This window comes from Manis pentadactyla, chromosome 4 (assembly GCF_030020395.1).
Source record: "Manis pentadactyla isolate mManPen7 chromosome 4, mManPen7.hap1, whole genome shotgun sequence".
Lineage (NCBI taxonomy): Eukaryota > Metazoa > Chordata > Mammalia > Pholidota > Manidae > Manis > Manis pentadactyla.
The window spans coordinates 190,355,051-190,368,934 of NC_080022.1; the positions used below are offsets into that span (position 1 = coordinate 190,355,051).

Here is a 13,884-nt window from a genome sequence, read left to right on the forward strand (position 1 = left end):
AAGACCATCAGAGGACTAGGGAGCCTTTTCTGTCTGCTCTCCCACTGCTGAGGTTCAGTGTCCTCCGTGCACGCCCACCTCATCGTGCGCTGTCTGAGTGAAGGGTCATGAGATGGCCCCGTTCTTAGGTGGGGAAACAGATCAATAAACAAACACAGAGCCCTTGTCTTCATGGAGTTCTGGTCCTTCCTTTTCATCACTTTTGCCTCCTTAGTCTGTCTGTGGGAGAGTCGGTGACTCCCGTGGGATTCAGTGTGAGCTGCGGAGTGTAGGGATAGAAAGAACCCGCCTTGTACCTGTGGAAAGGTGGGGTGTTGATTCCTGCCTTGTCCAGACAGTGGCCAGTGGTGGGGCCTTGGTGCTGGTCCCCTTGTGCGTGGGGATGGGGGCTGCCATGGGGTGAGCCAGTGTATCCGGGTGGGGGCCTGTCACCCACTCCCTGTGCCCAGGGTGGGGCTGTGTTCTATTCTCTTATTTAGACATTGTAAGGAATCTGGCAGATAAGCAGTGTTCACATGTGAGATCATTTCACAGTATTTTACATGTATTTACATTTTGCAGTATGTTAGTAATCATGAATTCATGTGTGATTGTGCATTTCACAGTATTTTAAATTCTTCCTGTATGGTTAGTGGATGAGGCCAAAGAGCACTTTAGCCTGAAGCCGCCATGTGCTCCCAGCTGTCTGCTGCCCACTGTCCTTCCCCCCTTCCCCTGCAGACCTCTGCCCTGTCCGAGGCTCTCTTCTGAGCTCTCCTGGTCGTTGATGGTGGCCTCCTTAAAGTCCTTGTTTTTAGATTTTTGGCCCTCCTTCCATGTGTCCTCCCTGACATCGCCAGTATGATGTCTGTCACGGGAACCCGGGCATGTCACTCCACGAGGATTGGACAGCGGCCGTCTTGCCTCACGCGGGATCTCTCACATGGTTCCGAGCAGGGAGTCTGTCGTCTGCCACCATAGCGCACCAAAGCCTGTGGCTCAGAGTAGCAGCCATGCTGTGCACATGGATTCTGTGGGCCTGGACAGGCCGGGCGCAGGGTGGCTGCCTCTGCCCTCCATGTCAGGGCCTCGGTTGAGAAGCCCACGTGGTGGGCTGTGGGCTGCTCAAAGGGCAGAGCAGCTCCTCGACTGTCCAGACCTGGGACTAGGGCCCGGGGGCGGGGGAGCTGGGGAGGGAGCGTGGGGTCCACAGGCCCGCATACCTTCAGGTGACCTGAAACGGGCAGTTTCCATTATGGTGTTTCTGAAGGAGAGAAAATTCTTTAGCTGTTTCTTAGAAGTGGTCACACTGGGATTCTTTAGGGAGCTTGCATACTGGCATTACTTTCCCATTTTTCTTCTGGACTTGAAAGCTGAAAGTAAATTTTCAGGTTGGGAATTCTGGGGGTTGGAGGTGGTCCCTGGTTATAGGGGAAGTGAACCGAAGACCCCAGCTGAGAAGATGCCACACCAAGACCCCTGTGGGCGGCAGTTCCGTGTGGGTGGGCAGCGGGGTGGGGGGAGCCCTTTCATTTGACTAAGAACGAATGAGACTCCAAGAGCGAATCTTCGGACTCCTCGGCTTTGTGTGAGATATTTCCACCACAGTGTGTGTCCTTTGATGTCTTTAAACAAGGTAATTCAAAGCCCGGGGAGAGCCCTCACTCTCCCTGTGCACTCGAAGGCTCGGCATGGGACCCTTGGAGGTACAGCCTGGGTGCTGTTGATGCATCTGACTTTATGATGGCCTATTTTAGGAGGTTTCCTCTCCAGTTTCTTGTAATTCCTTTCTTTATCATGTGCAGAAACTTTTGCTGTTATTTGGAGGTGAGGGTTCAGAGTAAGAATTCTGGAAGATGCAACAAATTGTTTTGATTTATGTTTTAAGTTTGTAAATTTATTTGCAGAATTTAAATAGAATCTTCTTTTCTTTTTAAGGCACAGATATTTAAGCATGGAAAGCGTGAAGACTGTTTACCGTACGGTAAGGTTTGTGTGTAAGAGACGGTGTGTCTGTGGTATGTTCCCTTCGTCCTTGCCCCAGAAACAGAAGTCTACAACTTACTGTGTTTGGACCCCATCAAGTCCTTTGGCTGTTCACGTCGTGTGGGCGGGTGGGCTTTAAGAATCCGACCCTGTCCGGGAGGTCTGGGCTCCTTGGCGAGCAGACACAGCTCACCTCCTGAGGGCCTGGTCCCCGCTCTTCCTGGAGCAGGCTGTGACTTCCACTCGTTGCCTCACTTCTGATTCTAGCTGGACCTCAGTTTATGAAATGAGAGCCGAGGATCACTACCTGCCCGAGGACACTTTTTAGCTCTGTACCTTAGAGATACACGATCAGATTTGAATAGAGGAGTCTTTTTTCTTAAGTTCTCATTATAGAAAATTTCAAATGCATTTAGCGGAAGAGAGAATGTACAGCAGACTCCCGTATTTCTGCCACGAGCTCCACATCGAGTCACGGGCACTCTGGTTGCACCCAGGCTCTGTCTCACCCCCAGACACCCCGTGGTTGCATGTACATCCGTCTCAGCATGAGTCCCGTGGAGAAACGGGGACTCTTGGCATCACAGCAGCCACTCAGCATCTCACATGCTGCCCTCGGTGGCCTGCACGTGGCCCCCGGACTCAGCTGCTCTGTCATGCCCAGGTTGCGCCCTAGGTGCTGTTTGGACCCCAATTCTGGGAAATTGTTCAGATGCCAGTGCAACTGGTCTCGGAACCCACCCTCCTCGTCCCCACCCGAAATGCTGCCCTATGTGTTCTCCACCCTTGGCCGCCTGACGCCCTCCTCATCCCCAGACAGCCGTAGCGGCCGGGGCCCAGTCACCTTTTCCCTTCTTGTGGAGACCCGTCCCCCTCAGGCTGGCAGCACCCTTTACTGCAGCTCGTTCCCTGCTGCCGTCCCTCAGTGTGAGGCTTGTGACACCACGTAAAATGACAGCATGGCAGCATACAAACCCTAGACCACTTGTGTGGCCTCTCGTTACCCATAGCACATTCTCCTACATGCCACCCTTGGCCTAAGCTGCTCTCTCACCCTTTTCCTGCTCTCTGGGGGTCCCTTTACCTGCAGCATCCATGTCTCTTACTTCACCGAGAAAGTCGGGCAGGTTTGACTCCTTGGCTGGGTGGAGGAGATAAGTGACACAGAGGCAGGGGTCTTAGGAATAGCTTCAGGGCGTCAGTTACAGTTGGCCACCATACTGCGTTTGGGGGGACCCGTAGAGTCGCCTGCAGATGTCAGACATAAGCGGTGCAGTCTGGGAGCTCATGTCAAGTCCTTGCTGCCAGACTGAGGGGAATGTGCTGCTGTTCACAGCTGCCACCGTTCTCCAGTGCCTGGATGGCTGCAGGATTCCCGACAGCAACCAGACTGTGCTCCGGAAGCTCGGCGTGAAGCTGGTGCAGCGGCTGGGTCTGACCTTCCTGAAACCCAGGGTGGCGAGGTGGAGGTGGGTACACCCGGCCAGGGCCGTGCGGGCCTGCGCGTCTGTTGGTGAGGCTGATGTGGCCGCCTGTGGTCGCGCCGCTTAGGCAGAGTAGCCTGGCTGAGAGTCTCTTCTGCGTTCAGTTTTTTTAGACTCAAGAGTGTGTGATTTTGAGTAACAGTTTTCTTTTTGGTTTTCTTCTGACCCTGCCTCTTCCAGTTAGAATGATCAAAGCTGCAGGGAGGACACGGAGCTGGTTTTTGCATTTCGCGTGCGTGGTGTTCAGGTGCAGTACAGCCCTAGAAGTCTGGGCTTGCTGTGGGGAAAGCTCCATTTTTATCAGTGGTCAGTCTGAATCTCAGGCTTCTTTTGAAGAAAAGACAGAGCCCTTAGCCCCTGGGTGGGAACGGGGACCTGGCAGTCTGGTGTGGCCTGCCTTGCCTAAGAGAGTGCTTTCTGGTCAGTGGCTCCAGGGAAGCAGACTTTTCTGTGTTGGGGTACCATGTCTTTACAGGCTTGTTGTATTTCAGATTTCATATGCATGGTTTGGGAAGAATTATTTGATTAAGTTCAGCTCTGCCTTCATCTTGAATTATAACAGGTTTCAAGTACCTTTTAGTGGTGTTCTACTGAAACACCTTACTCGGGTGTTCTATGTACAGTTCATTCTCTAAGAGGTTGTTTATGTGACTGAATGTTAGTGGTTAGTTTCCAGAATGCCGAGGAGAATGAGTGTTTGGTTCTGTGTCAGGGTCTCCAGCAGAGCCAGCAGTACGATTGTGTGCAGGCGCACACACGTGCCTGAGGTGACTTAGGAGTAATCGGCTTGTGATCGAGGAGGCTGTCAATCCCTAGGCTGTGCAGGCTGAATCGGGAGGCTGGAGACCCAGAGAGCTGGAGGTGTTGGAGTCTGAAGGCTGGAAGAGCTCCTGCTTGCTCTGGGGAGCGCAGCCTGTTGGCACTCCTCAGGCCTTCCGCTGACTGGGTGAGGCCCGCCTGTGATGGGGAGGGCAGTCTGGTTCACTCAGCCTGCTGATGTCAGTGCTTTCTCATCTGGAAGCAGCCTCCTAGGCATACCTGGAATCACGTTGGACCAAATGTCTGGGCACTCGGTGACCCCGTCAAGTTGGCACGTAAAGTTAACCTTCCTGAGTCCTGTAAACATTTACGTGGGAGGGAAGATAATTTGGTACCATGATTGTTTTCTTCAGTGTGTATTTCCATGTGGTTATTGTGTGTGTTTCATGTGGTTATTGATGTGGTCTAAATCTGCTGTCTCTGCAGTTTTTCTGTCTTCTTGGACTTTTCTGTATTTTTATCTTGTTTTCTCCCGTACGTTTGTTCCGTCTTTTAGTTAGCAGCACTGTGGTGGGGGGGTGTTGGTGCCCCGCCAGGGGCAGGAGGGCTGCACTGCTCTGTCTAGGCGCCTCTCCTTCCTCCTGGGGTGTCGCCCACCCTCCTGCACGCCCCTCGCTTCCAGGGAGTGGCCATTCAGCCCCTCTTGCTGGGCCCTCGTCTCAGTGCCTCCCCAGCATCACATGGTCTCTGAACCCTCTGCTCAGCTGCCAGCCTCTCAGCTGCCCTGGACGCACCCCTGGGTCTTACCCCGCACTTGCCGGGGCTCCCGCAGAGGCGCGGCGAGGTCTCCGCATGTGCCTCAGGGCCCTCAGCAGCCCCCTCCTCCCTCAGCGCCTGTCCGCAGACGCCCAGCCCGGCAGTCGCGGATGCTTCTGCTTCCACCCACCGCGAGCGCTGCTGTCCCCCCCGGGCTGTTTTCTGGTGCTGCGGCCAGGAAGGCACCTTCGGGAGGGAGCAGAGGGCAGGTGGGGCTCACCCGGGGGCTGCTCTGCTCTGAGGGCTTGTGTCCCGCCTTGGTTTCCGTCTTGCACCTGCCAACAGTTGCTTTGGGCATTTTGTCCCAGTGTGCCGTGAGGGTAAGTCCCGTGGCAGCCTGAACCCCGTTGTCTTTATCTCTGTCTGGTCGCCTTCTGCTGACCCTCGTGGGGAGCATTTTCCTGCGGAATGACTCACACGTGCACGCACCGGAGGACAGTAGAACCGCTGGCAGCTGCCCCGCTGGGTGCGTGTTACGACCCAGGCACTGTGCTGGGTGCTTACGACCTTGATGGCAGCCCTGTGGCGATGGTGAGTGACGCCGCCCCTGTGTCACGCGCCTGATGCTGGCACCAGCTCTGACGTTCACTTCCTACACATACACACCGGTCAGTTCTGTGACACCAGCAGTGCGTCCTGTAATTCAGCCCACTTCTGACACTATCTGTGTACTCATAGATAGCTTCAGATTCTACAAGTTAAGAGCTCGGTCCCTCAGCGCTGCCTCCCCCACCTCAGGTGCCAGTCTCAAGATCGTGTTGTCACCGGGGCTCTGCCTGCCTGCCTGTAAGTCAGAGCTCCCATGACCCCCTCCATGGGTTCCATTAGTTTGCTAGAGCAGCTCACAGAACTCGGGAAAACAGTCCATTTACTAGATCACTGCTTGATTGTAGAATCAGTGTGCACTATCTTGTACATTATAGAAGCTATAACTCAGGAGCAGCCAGATGGAAGAGATGTGCAGGGCAAGGAGTGGGGAGAGGGTGCAGAGCCTCCATGGCCTCTCCAGGCGCCACTGTCCCCACACCCCACGTGTTCACAGACGCCGAAGCTCTCTGAACCCCGTCCTTTTGGGGTTCTATGGAGGCTTCGTTACAGATGTATGATTGATCAAATTGTTGGCCACTGGTAATTGAACTCAACCTCCAGCCCCTCTACCATCCCTAAATGCCAGGGGGTGAGACGGAAGGTTCTCACCTTCTACCCACGGCTGGTTCCTCTGGCGACCAGCCCCCTCGTTAGGTGATCTAGGGGCTTTCCAAAAGTTACTTCATTAACATAACAAAACACATTAATCCAGAAATGGACAAAGACCAAATAAATGCTTCTCATAAATCACAATATCACAGCTACATAATAGTACCCCAAAATGTAGCACCTTAATGCATGTTTAATGCCCCCATTTCTGGGTCAGGAATCTGGGTGTGTCCCAGGGGTCCTCTGATCAGGCTTGAAGGTGTCGACTGGGCCTGCTGCCATCTCAAGGCTCCTATCATTGGCAGCAGGACTCAGCTCCTTGTGGCTGCCTGTCTGTGGCCTCTCTGTAGGGTGGTGCATTGCTGGTGGCTGGCCTCCCTCAGAGTGAGCGGGGGACAGCAGGCTGGAGCCACTGTCCTTACCTAGCCCTTCTCAGGGGTCGTCCCCTCCCTTCTGAGCTTTCCTAGTCAGAAACCAGTCGCTGGGTCTGGCTGGGCTGCTCCCTGGGAGTGGATGCTTGACTGTCAGAGGCTGACTGCCTGGGACAATGCCACTGTCCTTGTTTTCGGAGTTGGAAACAGGCCCGGAGAGATAACGAGTCACTTGCAGCTGCAGTTAATGGTGTCCGAGCGCCATGCTCTGTCTCCAGAGCCCCTGTTGCCTGTGTCCTGGAGTTGGCCTCGAGCTGCAGCCCCACCACTCTGTGGCCTTCCCTCCAAGCCTCGGCTGGGGCACCTTTTATGCTCCAGGCCTGGTTCTGGGCTGGGACCACCTGCAAGTCAGCCCGTGTGAGCTTGTCCCGGCGCAGTACGTCTTACCCCACCTCCAGCGGTGTGGACAGGCCTTCCTGTATGTGCTCTCCTCCATCCTCCCTGCTGGCCTCTGGGCAGGACCTTGTTTAACAGGTGGGGAAGCTGAGATGATGAGAGGTTCAGGAGCTGTGCTGAGTCGTACAGCTGGTGACCCCTCCGGCACGTGGCGGGAATGATGCTGGTGCCTCTGGTTGGTGGGAAGAGGGTTGAGCTGCTGGGAACTTGTGTGGTTCAGGAGGCAGGCTCTAGGGGCTGTGGCCGAGCCACAGTCCCCTACATGGAGGCCGGGGGCAGTGGGTGGTGGCTCTGCTCTCGGGGCAGGGCAGGAGGTGGGCCGTGTGTGAGTGAGCGGTGCCCCCCTTCAGATGTGTTCTCACTGTCCCACTGTCTCTTCCATGAACCCTCATGGCACGGGAGGGCTGCTGGGCAGCCTGCACTCTGGTCTGTGTACCGTGGCTGAGCTCAGGCTCTCCGTGCTGATGACAGGGAATGTTGCTTCCTGTCCTGTCCCCGGAAAGCCCCTTCCCAGGCCCCTTGGAGATTCCAGGATGCTGGTGGTCCAGTCACGCTAATGGGTACTTCATTCATCAGGATATGTTGCCTTTGGGCCCCAAGTTGTGACAGTGGCTCAGGTGCATCTTGTCCGCAGGTACCAGCGCGGCTGCCGCTCCCTGGCTGCCAACCTGCAGCTGTGTGCCCAGGGTCGGCGCGAGCTGAAGGCGCCCGTGGAGACTGCTGACAGTGATGAGGACTGCGATGTCCCTGAGGAGGTGGAGAGTGTGATAGGTGTGTGGGCCGCGCCTCTGGCATTGGGTGGTTGGTTTGCCTGGTGCCGGTGGTGCTGGGCCATGCGGTGTTGTGCTGGCCACATCACTGGACCTGCCCCAACCTGAGGTGCCATCTCCTTCTGTAGCCGCACTGCCGTTGGCCCTGCACACCCCTGCACCCTGCAGGGCCCGCCTCTCACCTGCTCCTTGTCCCTGCATTGGGGTCTTCTGACCTGCCCCTCCTCATCTGCTCTACCTCCTTTCCCGGGCTTTGCAGTGGGCTTCCTCTCCCCACTCTCTCCCTGGGTACTCCCCCAAAGACACCCCCGCCCCCCGAGGGCTCTCTCTCCCCTGTAAGCCCCTCTTGGGCTTCCCCCATGAGCTCCCTCCCCCTCCTGTGGGCATTCTCCCTCTCCTGTGATCTCCCCATCCATGGGCGCTCCCCCTTTGCACCCTAGGCTCCCCCGTCCTTGGGCTCTCCCCCTTCCCAGCTGGCATCTCCTCCTCCCCCCTGTGGGGTCCCTGGCACTTTACTCCAGCCTCCCTGTCCTGTGAAGGATAGTGTCTGCCTCTGTGCTGGCGCTCTCTGCTCACGCCTGCAGTCTCGTCACATCTGCCCCACTCGGTGCATCATGCCCCTTTCCAGGCTGCTGTCCTTCGGCAGGTCAGCCTTCCCGCCTGCCTGGTGCTCGTGGTCAGGGTTCCCTGCCCCGCCCTTACCTCGAGGCCTCCAGCACCTCCCAACTTCCTTCAGGCCTTTGCATGGCTTTTCCTAGAGCCCGGCATGCCCCGAGCCCCTGATTCCAGTAGAGCCCGTCTTCTGAGCCCTCGTGTGGACACTGCCCCCTGGGAGCCTTCCTCTGACTTCTGGCCTTCCTCACTGCTGCTCTGATGGGTGCATCTACTTCTTAGGACAATTGCCAAAATTGGCTTTAGGCAATTATTTAAAAGCAGAAAGGAAGTGTGATTTTCACCTAACCTGAATCAAGATTCTTAAAGTGATCCCCTTTAAGGGCTCAGTGACGCTGAGGGTGGGTCACCTTGAAGCTGGGGAATCATGAACTCTTCTGGAGCCAGGGTGGTTCTGCAGTGCTCACGGACCCGGCTTCCCTGTGTTCCTCCAGAGCAGCTGCTGGTCGGGCTGAAGGACAAGGACACGATTGTGCGGTGGTCTGCGGCCAAAGGGTAGGTGCCACTGTCTGACTGGGGGGCTGGGCCTGGGCCGCTGTGCACTTTCAGTCCCTGATACGTCATGTGGGATTGGAGAGCGGCAAACAGCTGAGAGATTTTTAACAGGCAGAGTCGTTTTTTAAATTTGTAGGTTCTAATTTTAAAGGTAATTGCTGCAATTGATCTGAGGCTCCATTTTCTTGCCTTTCTAGCTGGAGTGGGCAGAATCAGCATGCCAAAGTAACCGTTTTACCTCCCAGTATTCCTTTCCTTGCTCTTTCTGGTCCTTTCCATGATAACCCTCACCCCCTGCCCCCGACAGATGGGGTGCAGCCCCCGTGTAGCAGGTCATTGCCAGCAGGGCCTTGTTCAGAGGGAAGCAGGCACTCATCCTGTTATGCCTGAGGGGCCTGCCGCCACGAGGTGGTCAGCAGAGGCGGGGCCGGACACACAGAGCTGGCGGCCGGGGGGCACAGGGCAGGGGGTACAAAGCATAGAGATGTGGAAGAGTTGGCCATGAGCCCTCTGTTGTGAGAAAAGTAAGCTAGGGGGCTCCCTTCCCCCAGAGGCCCTCAGCTCCTGGGCCGATCTGCTCAGATATACAAATGCCTGGGCTGAGGGGGCTCTCACGGGGGCTTTTGTGCTTATTTCAGAGCCCCCCGTCATGTCTTGTTGGAGCAGGATATGTTTGGAGGGCCTTCCCGGGGCCCCTCCAGCCAGGACCCTGGCTCAGCAGGGCCTCAGGCCCCAGTGCTGTCAGGAGGCTGCTCTGATGTCAGGTGGTGTCCGGTGTGGAAGGGGAGCAGCCTGCGGGCAGCAGGGACTGGAGGGTTCCAGTCGACGGGGACCTGGTGCTGCTCACCGGAAGTGACATGCTGCCCTGTGGGCCCCCGCTCTGGTGTCTCCACCCGCAGACGCATGCAGACGTATGCAGACGCCTGTCCGTCTGTGTCTCTAGGATGGGGCACCCAGATAGGCAGGTGACCTTTTGTGGAGCAGAGCATGAGCAAGGCTTGCTTAGGCCAGCCTCCTTCCTGTTGCCTGGAGGGAAGGAAAGTTGCTCCGCGCTCTTCCGAGCTCGGGGCGCGGTGGACGGTACTGATGGGTGGCTGCCTTTTCAGGATCGGCCGGATGGCTGCAAGGCTGCCCAAGGAGCTGGCGGACGATGTGGTAGGGTCTGTGCTGGAGTGTTTCAGGTAAGCGGGCAGAACGGAGGGAGCCACTTCTGGGCACGAGCAGGGAGGCCTTCCTTCTCTTTCCTTCCATCCTTTCACATTTTCTTGTAGTTGAGCTTTGTTAGTGTCCCCAAAGCTACTTTTTTCCCTTTTTAAGTTATACTTGAGAATTTGTTATGTCTGGTATATTGCTTTTTTCAGCTTAGACTCCATTACATTTAAAAACCTTGAGGAAGGAGAAAAATCAGTTTTGAACATACACACACACAGGTTTTCTCCTTAGAGGGGCCTGTGGCCATTGGTGTGAAGTGCGGTCTCTGCTGTCAGAGAGCTTCTGTGGTGTTAGCTTGTTCTAGGTCTGTGTTGGTGGCAGCCATCAGCCATGTATGGCTGCTGAGGCCTTGACAAGAGGCTACTGTGACTAAGGACTGCATTCTACATTTTATTTAATTTTATAAGATTTAAATTAAAGCAACCACATGTGGAGTTGTGGGCATCTGTCAAGCCTTTCAGAGAAGTGTGGGTTACAGAACTGTGGATGTCTGGCCTGCCTGTGATGCAGGTGTGAGTCAGGGTAGGGGGAGGCCTGTGTTCGGGGTCTGAGTCTGGGGCCTCCAGGCAGGTGTGCTCTCGGGCATGCATGCTCTTGGTGGAGGCCCATTCGGCCCAGCTATTCCCCAAGGGCTCTGAGCCTTGCTTGTACGAATGTCCCCTGGTTTTGGGTGCAGCTGCCTGGAGAGACGGCTGTTCGTCAGCCCCGCTGCACCTTGCTCTCATCAGCTGCTGGCCCTGTGTGTGGAGAGCTGTGCTGTCAGCACTTTCGGACGCTTGGATGTGTGTTGGTCCCCAGACAGCTCCGGAGCAGGCTCCTTCCTGCACTTGGCCTCGAGCAGGCCCAGTGCCAGTTTAAGGAGTTCAGGAAATAAGGTGTCAGCTGTTGGTCACCTCAGAATAATGCTGCTTTTTTTTGTGGTATGTGGTGAGCTGCCAGCCTTTTCTGAAAGCATCTTGAACAGGATATTAGTTCACTGACCACGAGCACATGTGCTCCCACAGCTGGTCCTGCATGCCCTGCTCCGTTTCTGGGCCAAGTTGTGTGGTGTGGGGCGGCCAAGGGCCGCAGAGCTTACATGACACCCTGTACCACTGCCCATGTGTGGCCTGCTCCCCTCCTCACACCCCCACCACCCGCATGCATCCACCAGGAGCCTGTAGCCCCTGCACCCCACTCCGTACATATCCCCTCTACTCCCTGCACACGTTTCCACTCTGCCCTCCACCCCTGCATGTGTCCCCTCTGCTCTGTCCCCTGCATGCATGTCCCCTCCTCTGCCCCCTGCACACGGTCTCTCTCCAGCCCTGCACATGTCCTCTCTACCCCTCCCCTTACATACCTGTCCCCTTTGCATGTGTGTTTCCCCCACTGCATGCGTGTCCCCTCTGTGTGGTAGTGCAGGGGCATCCACTCCTCTTGTGTTCCTCCTGGGACACTGGGTGCAGAGGGAGCAGGGGAGCATGAATGTCTCGCGATCATGTGACATGGTCGCCTGGCCTCCCATGCTGACCCCTCGGGTGTCTGAGACCATTCTCCTTGGTCTGGTGCTTCCTGTTGCCTTTGATGGGCAGAGGCCAGCATCCCTGAGCCCCTCTGGGCCTTTCTCTTGAGCCTGCCTGCACACAGCCCCACTGTTTGCTCTTGTCTCCAGAGCCCTGAGGACACCCCGCCTGTCATTGCCCTGGCTGGGTTTAGGGCAGGAGCCTGCCCTCAGCCATGAGGTGGAGCAGCCCATCTGTGCTGTGTCTGCATTTGCTCGTGCGGGTTGGGCCTTGGGGAGAGCAGGGGCTGAGATCTGGCCACAAGCCAGTTGCCCTGTGGAGGAGGCACCTATTTGGGGACCCCCCAGTGACTCCCCATCAGCCTAGTGAGGGCAGGGCTGGCCAATAGGCAGGTGGACACGTGGCCCTGTTTGTGCCCTTCAGGCCACAGGTGTCTTACTGCCAGGTAAGGTCCTGTCACCTTTCCTGTTGCCAAGGGACTGTGTACACATTTAGTATAGAAACAGAGTTTGGCATCACTGGCGATAGTTTTAAGGATAATTGAGTCATTGCAGCACTGACCTTCCATCAGATGTTATTAAATCTTTATGAAACGCATAAAGCATCTCTCCAGTTAAGATCCTAGAGTTATGTGAACTGCTGATATTAAACTCTGAAAATGGTCATATAGCCTTTGGGACAGATATTTAATAAAACATCTAAAATTTAAAATCATGACTGGAGTCAAGTCAGTGGTTAACAGCAAGGCCCAAGGGGCAGCTTTTGTGTCTGTCTTGGTCGCGCCGTCCCTGCAGGGCCAGAGTAGGGCTGGGCTTGTGAGGCCTTCACTGAGTAGCTGAGTGAACAGGGAAGCCTGGACTGTGTCCTGTCTGAAAATGAGTGTGCTTGTTGTCAGCCGGTAACGCAGTTTAGTTGGTTTTCCTAAACGTTTCTTTGCCATCTGATTGGCTTACTTGGAATAGAAGAGAGCCCTGTAATGTCCCTTGCTTTCTGGTCAAGTACATTTCCACATTTGTGCTGGCAGCGAGTGTGGAAGCCAAGAACACCCTCGTCGGCCTAAGAAGCACGTTTCTCCTGCTAGTTTTACTGCCAGAGCTGTGCCTTAAAGTAAGAAAGCTTCCAGTCCACTTCAGGAAGATTTTTATTCAGTGTAAACTTTTCCCTGTGACTTGATAAAGTGGCATTATAATTGTCTGTTAAAGTCTGTATTTCAAATAGTACAAAACGGTTCTCTCAATGCTTTTCATTCTAACTTTCTCATGTTGATTTTCATCATGAAAGCCCGCAGCAGAGCTCTGTGGAGAGGTCATCTCCCTGCCCCTTTGTGCCCATGTGCCCCACCTGAGTCGGAGAGACCCCTGTGCTGTGGGTCCCAGGGGGTCCTGTGATGGGGTGACAGGCTGGGAGTGCAGCAGGCAGCCTGCAGCCACGCCTCACCTGCGGCTCTCTTTCTCCCTGCCAGCTTGTGGGCCAGCGTGGGCCTTTCTGGTTGTCGGGGGACTGAAGAGAACTGCTCACCATGGCTGCCATTTCTGGCTGCACAGGGCATTTTATTGCTTTAGCTAGCTTGACGCTTTCCAGCTCACTGGCGGCTTGCTGGCAGGCGCTGTGTTCAGACTCCCGTGTGCTCTCAGTTTTCAGGAGACGGACGGTGCCTGGCATGGGGCGTGTCTGGCGCTGGCAGAGCTGGGCAGAAGAGGCCTGTTGCTGCCTTCTCGACTTGCTGATGGTGAGTAGCCACATTCGCCTCAGGGCACTGGGACTGACATTAGTGCTGCCCCAGCCCCACCTCCCACGGTGGCCACCTGTGAGTGCACGCCACACCTCTGCCCCATGCAGGGGCTTAAGCAGGGAGCACACTGGGCCTGTGTCTGTGCTTCCTGCTCCTTTCAGCCTTTCTGTTTTTCTAATCGCCTCTTCTCCCCCTTCCATGAAATATTAATACTATAGATACACTGCTTGTCTGGATTTGAGGGGCCACAGACCATCATGACATCAGAATCTCTGGTCCCCCAGAACTGTTTTTCACCCTCCTGGGGTGCTGTCGCCCATTAAGGAGATGTGCCCTGCCACAGTCTCCCCGGGGTGACATCCAGTCCTGGAAACAGGGCTGATGCCCATGAGGGGACGGGGTGGAGGCTGGAGGGAGCTGGGTCGTGGGCCTGAGCAGGGGTGGGGAGAC

At 55.7% G+C, this 13,884-nt stretch overlaps 1 protein-coding gene across 3 annotated transcripts in view; it reads left to right on the forward strand.

Annotated features, from left to right (window-relative positions):
* Window positions 1-13,884, forward strand: part of TBCD (tubulin folding cofactor D) — a 145,396-nt gene that overhangs the window by 35,384 nt on the left and 96,128 nt on the right. For all 3 annotated transcript variants that reach the window (XM_036910774.2, XM_057501898.1, XM_036910772.2), the window contains exons 8-13: window positions 1,918-1,963; window positions 3,302-3,434; window positions 7,683-7,819; window positions 8,925-8,985; window positions 10,092-10,166; window positions 13,337-13,431. In XM_036910774.2, the coding sequence (XP_036766669.2) occupies window positions 1,918-1,963; window positions 3,302-3,434; window positions 7,683-7,819; window positions 8,925-8,985; window positions 10,092-10,166; window positions 13,337-13,431 (547 nt within the window). The remainder of the gene's footprint in view (window positions 1-1,917; window positions 1,964-3,301; window positions 3,435-7,682; window positions 7,820-8,924; window positions 8,986-10,091; window positions 10,167-13,336; window positions 13,432-13,884) is intronic.